Source organism: Squalius cephalus, assembly GCF_949319135.1.
Source record: "Squalius cephalus genome assembly, chromosome: 1".
Classification (NCBI taxonomy): domain Eukaryota; kingdom Metazoa; phylum Chordata; class Actinopteri; order Cypriniformes; family Leuciscidae; genus Squalius; species Squalius cephalus.
This window is the reverse complement of record NC_137122.1, coordinates 62,774,577-62,785,033: the sequence shown is the minus strand read 5'-3', so window position 1 is coordinate 62,785,033 and position 10,457 is coordinate 62,774,577. Positions and strand designations below refer to the sequence as shown.

Here is a 10,457-nt window from a genome sequence, read left to right as displayed (position 1 = left end):
AAGTAAATATAACAACATCCAAAACTGAATAATAAAACAAAACAAGAAATGTTGATAATATAGCTAAAAACAAATCAAAATCAAATTTTCCCTTTCAACAAACAGTATATTATATGAATCGACCATTTATAGACACAACATTGTCAAAATTAACTCATTTTGTTACATTTTGCCTATGAAAATAGTTCCAAACAAAGCAGAAAAGTCGTCCTTGAATGATTCAGCGTTTTTGAACGAATTGGGCGTGTCAATGATTGAATGACCTGATCATAGAGTCAGTGGACTTTCATCTTTGTGTTTTACCCATGTATTCTTGTGTATCAAACTCTATATAAACTGTATATTAACTCTAAATAAAAGTTAGTATCGTGTGATATCTCACGTATAAGACATCACTAAGGAATCCAACGCTTCCCAAGCACAGACAGAAGCACAATAATGGTGATTATGTAAAGAACCAAGAAAGTCTTATCTATGACTCTTGCCACACTGGTCAGGGACAGAAATGTCTTCTGTCGTTGTTTTCGTTGAGTTGCAGCCCAGCACTCAGTGAGGATCTGCTTCAGAAGCTCGAGGGTATAAGACTGCTCTTCATTCTCATATATAACTGAGTCTGGAGGGTTCTGCTGGTGTTTTACACCGCCTGTGAGAGGAAAACAGCATAGCACTGGATAAACACTGTTCTGTGTGGTCTATAATCTCAATTATATGTACGATTTTTCGATGGGGAATTGAATTTCAAATGGATTTCATGTGTGGCTTTAGAATGGTTTGTTTAATACACATTTACATGGTTTTACATGTGCTATTTTCATCCATCTATCCATTATCCAAACCGCTTGTCCTCTTTTAGGGGCACATGGATGCTTGAACACATAACATATATATATATATATTTTTAAATTTACTCAAAGATTAATTTTTACTGTTTTTCTTGCATATTTACCAAAGTGACAAAGCAAACCAATCTTAACCTTAATTTGTGAAGTAAAATAATAAAACACAGGAAAATGTCCCTCATAATCAGATGCTGTGTCGACTCTTACCATCTTGGCCACTAACAGTAGATGTTGTTTCCACTGATCTCTTCTTAGCTCCTTTAGCCTTCAGATAATTCACAAAGATGGTCTCCACAATGCTGATTCCAATGAGACAGAAAACCGCACAGCAGTAAATCCCTGTGAAAAACAGCAAACAATGACCATTATAGAGATTCATACACTGATTATTGATGTCTGTGTGTGTCAAAGTAGTGCTCCATATGAAAACCTTATGGGCCCTATTTTAACGATCTGAAACGCAAGTGTCAAAGCGCAAAGCGCAAGTAACTTTGTGGGCGGGTCTTGGCGCTGTTGCTATTTTCCCGGTGGGATAAATGACTCTTGCGCCAGGCGCAAATCTAAAATGGGTTGGTCTGAAGAGCTTCATTATTCATAGGTGTGGTTTGGGCGTAACGTGAAATAAACCAATCAGAGCGTCATCTCACATTCCCTTTAAGAGCAGGCGCGCTTGTTCTAAAGCGGATTCCTATTATAACGGCGGATTTGCCAGGCGCGCGCGAGGAGCGGTTCACAGCCGAGGAGACCGACGCTCTCGTCAGGGACGTTGTGGATGGAGAAACCCACCCAAATTAACTTCGGTTAAAAAGGCGTATGATAATCTGGGTAAATGTGTAAGCTAGATGTATGCTTTTATAATAAATCTATCTATCTATCTATCTATCGTAATAATGTATGATTTGCAAAAATGAAAACTGCTGCTTCTGTGTAGATGAGAGAATCAAAGTGTATGCGCGTTGTGCACACGCTACATTGATTATGGCCCAGCATGCTGCCCTTAAAATAGCATATTAATAACATGCGCAACGCGCCACTGACTTTAAACCATTTTTTCCTGGTTAGTGGCGCAACTGTTTTCTAAACCTGCAAAATAGCATGAAGGAACGTTTGCGCTGGAACACGCCTCCTTTTTTGCGCTGAACCGCCCAGGGAGCGCAAGTTCATTCCCTAGTTTAGCGACGTGCTTCTGTGGAGGGAAAAACGCGCTTTGCGTGGGTGCAAAATAGGAATGATACATGCGTCGGTGTACAAAGTCAATTGCGCTGGGTGCAAGATAGGGCCCTATATTTAAAAGCATTAAATGGATTATCACAACCCTGCTGGATCTCATGCTGTAGAATCATGTAGCTACTATTATGTATATTTTACAGTGAGATTTAAAGCTACAATATGTAATTCTTTTGCCGCTAGGGGTCACTAACCTCTTACAATAACAGGCGTAGGTTGATGACGCATAAGCGGAATTAAGGAACTTGCCGTCATGCCGAAGGATCTAATAATGTTTATGGATGAGTGAATACATTCATGTTTTTTAACATGAGTGTGGTGTGAAGCAGGGCACAATTGCTAATGAGAGACAGATCTCAGCGCCACACGCGAGTCCCGCGGATATAAAGGAATAAGGACATTTCATTCTACCGAACTACAATCAAGTGCTGAATTACTACACACAGGTCAGTTTATTAGACGAATGAAACTTGTGAGGTAACGCGGCGCTGTTTCATTTGCTCTACACTATCACACTAAACTGCATTTGAGTGTGTTTAAAGTTATAATGTTATTCTATGTGTTAGTTTGTTGGCTGTATGAGACTAGCAGTAAGTTATAGCAACATTAGAATAACATACTGATCAAATTCTAACATTTCATGTTGAGCTATATAACATTGATTAGTTTTATGTACATTTGCTCACCTGTCTAATAAATTACATGTAAGTCAGAGCTTTTCTGTTAAAAGAACACGTTTTCTATTTTCAATAGTATCTAACCTCTACACTGCTGAAGAAGTGCGGATGATCTGAAAACACACACAAGTAAGCTGGAGTTCAGCGATCTTCATTTGAGATTTTCTACTTAAATTAAAGTGTCATTCAGTCGGTCTGTGTTCTGCCACGAGCTGCTTGCGCTATCTGTGCAACTAAATCTGCGATCAAAATGCAGGCTGATGTGGCTCCAGCAGTGTTTTTAATGTTGATCATATTATACGAGCAAAAATGCAATGTTTCCTGAATATCCACACGATTTCAAATGTGACATTGATTTTATACAACAGTTCAACAAACAGAAGGGTAACATTAAGTGATGTGCTACATTTAAAACAGTATTATCAGTAGGTTTATTGCTCTATTTTGCAATGAAAGCCATAGCAGAACTGCAGCACACAGCGGTGATTCATGAACGAATCTGTGGCTTTGAACGAATCGTGAGATTCAATGACCCGTTCATAAATATAGCAACTTACTTCGTTACTGAATGAATAATGAATAATGACTCCATGACTCGCTCATAAAGACAGTGACTTACCGCCAACTACTGGCGATTTTAATTTCCGTCAACTTTTCGTCAACTGAAACTAGACTAAAACTATGAAAGACAAAATGACTAAAATGTGACTAAGACCAATAAGCATTTTTGTCTGAAGATGAAGACTAAGACAATAAAAAATGGCTGCCAAAATGAACACTGGTTCCAAATCACACCCTATACCCTCATTCACTATTCCCTAGTTCACTACTATAGTCCACTTGACAGAGGGAATGAAACACTGATGAACACATGATAAGCAGGATCACTGAAGGACAAGAACAGAAAAAAGAGAAGAGATGAGCAAAAACATAAGAACTACAAATTACTTTTAGCCACACTGAGTGTGAAACCAGTTTACAACCCAGTTTAACATTATTTATTTATTGTGTGTTTTGCACTAACACAGTTCAAGAAGCCAGACAAAAATCTAAACTAAAAAGTCAAGGGTCAAGAACTCAACTAAAGCAAACACCAATCTCCATAATGGTCATCAAACCAAACATTTTCAATAAAACATCAACATCTAAACCTCTGTTAATTTTCAATAGGAGCTTCTGTAGACGTCTGACAGAAATAAAGTCATACTGGTTAATAATAAGTGTAATAATGTGTAATGGCTGGAAATCAGTTGTAGTTCTTGTGTTTCTGCTGGTCTCTTCTCTTTTTCTGTTCCTGTAGTTCCTCTTTCCTTCAGTGATTCTACTTGTTAACAGCAGGTGTTCATCACTAATGCTCAACAGTCACTTACATATTCCCTTAATTATCTCACTGCAACACTGTCTCAATGTTACTTTTATTCTTTGTAGTGTGGATTTCCCTGTGGATTTCCCTGTGGGGTTGAAAGGGTTAACCGTGTAAGATAAAAAGACACACCCACGAATTATATTATTATATTATATTTTAACTGTAATAAAATGTACGTTAAACATCTAGCTCAGTCTTTGTTTGTAAATCTTTCAGTTATGACTGCCTTTCTGTTAATGTTCACCCAAAAATGAAAATTAGCCCATGATTTACTCACCCTGAATCCATCCTAGGTGTATATGACATTCTTCTTTCAGAGGAATACTATCACGAGTTATGTTACAAAATGTCCTGGCTCTTCCAAGCTTTATAATGGGAGTCAATGGATATATTTTTGGAAGTCCATCAAAGTGCATCCATCCATGATAAAAATGCTTGAAACGGCTCTGGGGGGGGGGGGGGGTGGTTAATAAAGGTCTTCTGAAGTGAAGCGATGCGTTTGTGTAAGAAAAATATACATATTTAAAACTTTATCGACTAAAATAACTAGCTTCCGGCAGATGGTCGTACGCAAGTCGACTTACACCAAAAGAGTAACACTTGACGATGTATGACGTAGGAGTCGCGTAAGCTTTGACGCCTCACGCGGTTCAAACAAACAGGGCTGGGTAACCGCATTTGTCATTGTGTTGTGCGTCGAGTTCAAGGGTTACTCACCGATCAGAGGGATATCTTGAGCTGTAGAGGGCAGTGTGTTACTAAGAATCAGCAGCATCACAGAAATAGACAGCAGTAAAGTCACTTTAAAGCTCAGCTTGTCTTCTCCATGTGTGTCAATGAAGAAGGAGGCCACATCCAGCACAAGGAAGAAAAATACTGGTACTATGATGTTTATGACATACAGTAGAGGTCTCCTTTTTAAATTGATCTGTCAGAGAGAGAGAGAGAGAGAGAGAGAGAGAGAGAGAGAGAGAGAGAGAGAGAGAGAGAGAGAGAGAGAGTAACATTAGCATCAAAATGAACATTGGGAACACTGAGATAATACATACATTAAATAGGGGTGGGCAGTACCCAGTCAACAATTTGATCTCACAGTGATCTCACCATGTGGTCACAACGTCAGCAATGTGAGTTTACAATGAGCTAAAAGTGTAACCTCACAGCGCACTCAGTGTTCTCATACTATGGCCACAACATGAGCTTACCCCGGCTAGAAATGTTATTGTTCTATGAATGTTTTGAGGAGCATTATGTTATGTTCTTGTAATGTTTTCTGTAGTTAATTTTATTTTTGTTACCAGGATGTTCTCCTAAAAGGTAGGATAACACTCTCTAAAAACATTTTAAACATGTTTAGTGATAGCATTGATAGAACATTATCCCATAACAATTTTAGTGGGAAGTTTCCTAGCAGACACAGGACTGAACCTCTTAAAAGAGGTTTAGATGTCGAAGTTTGTTTGAAAGTAATAGTTTGGTTTGGTCACCATTGTGGAGGTCAGTGTTTGCTCTTTGGCCTTGACTGTTTGATGTTAGTTTTCTCTGGCTACTGTAAGTGTTTTTTATAGCAAGAGAAAATGTGATCAAATATGTTGACTACATGTTAATAATAAAGGTTTTATCATGATGTAAGCAGACTGATTTCATCCAGGGAGTAGTCTCTGTATCAATTTTACATGATCATATCAATCCACAGTTTCTACAGCATGATATCCTGCAGCATTTAATCAGAAAGGCTGGAGTATTTCAAGTTTTAAACCCCTTAATCGAGACAAACACAAACCTCAAGAATTTGAAACTCTCATTTATCGCAAAAACGTTTTTACGCTCGCATGAGGTGTTTTTTCAGGCAATTCGAAAAATAAATATTTCGCCAAACTGCAGTGGAAACAGTTTTTGCGCATTTACAGTCACCTGACGTAGATGACGCGGTGTGTTTGGACAGAATACGAGACAGAGCTCTTTATTAAATTCATAAAAGACAAAATAATTACAGGAATACTGGATTCTAAACCTCAAATAAATGCCACAATCAAGACCTCGAAGCAGATCTGAGGGAGAAACACCCAGAAACACCTCATATGTGCCGCTCACAAGTATAATAAGGGTCGTTCCTTACCATTAATGCTCGGAAAACACAGACACATCTCCTTCAATTAATAATAATGGACAGTGCAGTGGCAGGGATATAGTACATAAACCTACCAACGTCTGTTGCCAAAAATTTTAGTCGCATAACATCGGTTAATGGAAACTCTGTCATTTTGCAATAGTTTTTTGTAGACATTTAGAAAAAAAAAATCGCAAAAGTTTTGCGCAAATCTGTAATGGAAACGCGCCTAGTGACATGCTTCATATCGCAATGCTGATTCTTGAGATTTAAATGTGTCTAAGAGAAGAAGTAGTAATCAATTAAATGAAATTAATAACACATGTAAATGTAAAGAAGAGATTTTTAAAGCTTATCAGAGCATTATATGATGATTATATCATTATCTTCATGATCAAGTAGCTACACATCATTTACTCTTACTGTTCTTGCGATTACTAACAGTTACAGCAGCCAGAGAAAAATGAGCATTAAAACACTAAGGGCCCTATCTTGTAGAGTTCTCAACGGGTCGGGTCGGCCCGACAAACCCGACAAACCCGACGGGTTTGGGTCGAAAATATAAGCAAATGACTCGGGTCGGGTCGGACCTCGGGCTTAATCTTTTCCGCTCAGTGAAAATAAAAAAAACATTTATTAATCTTCGCTGCTGTTCACCGTAAAAGAAAGTCTGGCTGCTGCGTGCAACGTGCATCATGGAGAGGGGCGGGGGCAGACCTGACGCCGCTGCGTGCACGCCTTTAGCCTAGTGAAGAAGATGGAGTTGGTGAAAAGTAAACTTGCCGCAGGTGAATTCACCGTCGCACCGTCGCCTATTTATATATTTAAAGTTTATTGTTTCAGTTGTTTGTATTGTTAAAAGGCGTGAACATTAAAGGTTGATTTGAATTCCCGTCTGCTGGTCATGAGCGTCGGGCCGCGGGCCAGGTTCGGGCAGATAATTCATGTTGATGTGTTGGGTTACATCGGGTCCGGGCTTTAAAAGCCACGGGTTGGGTCGGGTTGTAATTTTCAGGCCCGTTGAGAACTCTACTGTCTTGCACCCAGCACAAACGTTCCCTCATGCTATTTTGCAGGTTTAGAAAACACTTCCGCCACTGACTGAAAAAACCTAGTTTAAAGTCAGTGGCGCGTTGCGCATGTTATTCATATGCTATTTTAAGGGCGCATGCTTGGCCATAATCAATGTAGCGTGTGCACAACGCGCATATACACTTTGATTCTCTCATCTACACAGAAGCAGCAGTTTTCATTTTTGCAAATCATACATTATTACGATAGATAGATAGATAGATAGATAGATAGATAGATAGATAGACAGTTTATTATAAAAGCATACATCTAGCTTACACATTTACCCAAATTATTATACGCCTGTTTAACCGAAGCTAATTTGGGTGTGTTTCTCCATCCCCATACAATGTCACTTATCTGTGTTTTACGGCCCTGACGAGAACGTCGGTCTCCTCGGCTGTGAACCGCTCCTGGCAAATCCGCCGTTATAATAGGAGTCCGCTATAGAACAAGCGCGCCTGCTCTTAAAGGGAATGTGAGATGACGCTCTGATTGGTTTATTTCACGTTACGCCCAAACCACACCTATGAGTAATGAAGCTACTTCAGACCAACACATTTTAGATTTGCGTCGAATTTCCCATTCCGAGACCCACCTACAAAGTTACTTGCGTTTCGCGCTTGATACTTGCGTTTCAGACTGTTAAAATAGGGCCCCAAGAGTCAAACTGCCCAACTAAACCAAACACTGATCACCGTAATGGTAACACAAAATCACACTATTATTTTCAATAAATCATCAACATCTAAACCTCTGTTAATCTTAATAAGGATTTTTTTTTACACATATTACTAAAGTAAATCTGGTTTGTAATAAGTGAAGCTGGTAAAGCTGTTTGAGCCTGACGTCAAACAAATGTTTGGACATCAACCCAATTTTAATTTTCAACCAAAAATTTATGTCTGAGCGATGTTGGAGTCCATGTTCAATAACATTTCCAGCTGGGGTGACCTCACATTATGGCCATAATATGAGCACACAGTGAGTGCACTGTGATCTCACATTGTGATCATATGGAGAGATCACAGTGAGATCAAATTGTTGACTGGGATGGCATTTTGGCGCATATTTTTCAATTGTTTTTAACAACTAAATATTTGTTTGTTTACTGTTTGTATACTTCAGTTTGTAAACTGTTTATCATTTTATTTGCACTCCATACCCTGTGCTCTGTACCTGATATATCAGCTGATCGAATTCAATCTCCTTAAAGAGTGTAGCTTTAGAGTAACTTATACTGAGGAGCTCCCACTCTCCCTGGGCCTGAAAGAGCTCCTGTGACGAATGGGTCATCCAAGATTGATTAGTTAATGATTTAATTGTAATCTCCTGTACTGTGGGAACAAACATCAAAATTGTATTTCATATTAAAGTCAAATAGTTTAGAAGAATAAACCATGTTATCTTGTGTTTGTTTGTCAAAACTGATTTGTGTGTTTCAGATGTACTTGAATATGCTGTAGACTGAAATGTTATATTGCAGCTTTGGGTGTCGAAGGGAAACCTGTAGAGATCCATCTTACAGGCCGTGGTCAGAGATAGGAAGTCAACTGAGACTGTATAGCCGTAATGGAACAACATAACATTTGGAGACTCCTTTGTTCCAAACTCTGTCTTGATGCTAAATTGATAAATAAAATAACATTGATTAATAAAGACATGGTGATTAAAGACAGCAGGTATTCAAATCAAAAGTAATTTTCAAACTACTTAGGATCCAATCTGGGGCTGGTTTCACAAAGATAGACTTTGACTATGGCTTAGATATAGTAGATAGTCAGACTTCAGATAGACATCTAAATCAGACCATTGCACAAAGCACTTAAGACTCTGACTATCTTAAGTAGGACTACACTGCAATGCCTTCTGGGTAAAATAAGACACTTTTCAAAACAAAAAACAGGGCGGATCGAGTAAGCGCATTCAACCGCTCAGTGCAGTTTACCCCAGCGGAAAATATGTGTTTGTTGGAGGAGTATAACAGTGACAATTGGGAAATTTAGTGGAGAATGTAGTTAACAAGAAGAAATGTTTAATTTGGAAAAAGATTGCTACGACATTTAACAGCGTTGGGCGTTAAAGACGTACAGAAAAGATACAAAAACATGGTACAATATACCAAAAAATAAATATTTAAGAGGATTTATCCAAAAAAGAGGAGGATTACCCCAAGAGAAACTTAAAGACACCACTGAAATGGTGATGAACATATATGGTGGACAGTCGCCTATGTTCTGGGGGATAAGCGGAGGACAGGAAAGTGGAGTGTGTGGCATCAAGTGTGTGATCCCTCAGCCACTGACAGCAGCATCCCGCCTTGTCAAGAGGAAGAGCCAGACAGTCTTAGACCTAAGTTAGCCTGGGGGTAAGGTGTCTAATTTTATTTTAATTTTCACTTGCAATCTTATGTACACTTTCACAAATCTTACCCCGCACATGCGATTCTTTATGGCATCATATTACCTTCATAATCAGCTGTCTTCACTAATAGTCAATCATCACTCAATAAATCACTTAATTATCTCATTAACTTTAACAATGCTTCAGAGCTGCTATTTAGTGCCATCTGTCAGGTTAACGGAAATATCAATTTGAATAAAAGAGTCTGTGAATGTGTCTCATTTCTTTTTTATGTATAAAGTATCTTCAGCTTTTGTATTGTGACAAACAAGAGCTGATCAAGATCACTGTCTGATTAAACAGATATAGATTACAAAATTATTATGTGAACAATAAATCCGAAAGATCTGATTTGACCAAAAAAGTTGTTTTATGTGCAGTATGAACAAAGCCTTTGAATCTGTTTTGTCATTTCCACTTCATCAGAACATTAACCTTATTCTGTCCACCATTTTGTAAAGGCAAAAACAACCAAAATAAAAGGTTCTGACAGAAGTAATTTTTATACCTTTCCATTATACCAATGTCTGGAGTCCAAAACATATTTTTGGGGGCAACAAATTTTCTAATTCCACAAAATGTATCTATATCCCACTTCATATCCAAATTTGGCCACTCCTGAAAAAGTATAGAGTTATAGAGAAGTTCAGAGTGATTATAAGACAGATACTGTATGCTTGAAAATCCAATTAAACCTCTGATCATGTGACAAAATTCTGTAAAACTTTGTGAAATAATAATGAAATAGTTTTTTAAAACTCTTA

The 10,457-nt window shown here is 38.2% G+C and overlaps 1 protein-coding gene across 1 annotated transcript; it reads right to left on the bottom strand.

The window, feature by feature from the left end:
- Positions 1 to 246: 246 nt before the first annotated feature.
- Positions 247 to 6,465, bottom strand: LOC307171803 (5-hydroxytryptamine receptor 3A-like; the record flags this gene model as incomplete). Its single annotated transcript, XM_079893660.1, has 4 exons — positions 247 to 643; positions 1,047 to 1,178; positions 4,827 to 5,037; positions 6,457 to 6,465. 4 exons carry the CDS (start codon positions 6,463 to 6,465, stop codon positions 396 to 398), a joined length of 600 nt encoding a protein of 199 aa, XP_079749786.1. The 3' UTR covers positions 247 to 395.
- Positions 6,466 to 10,457: the final 3,992 nt, after the last annotated feature.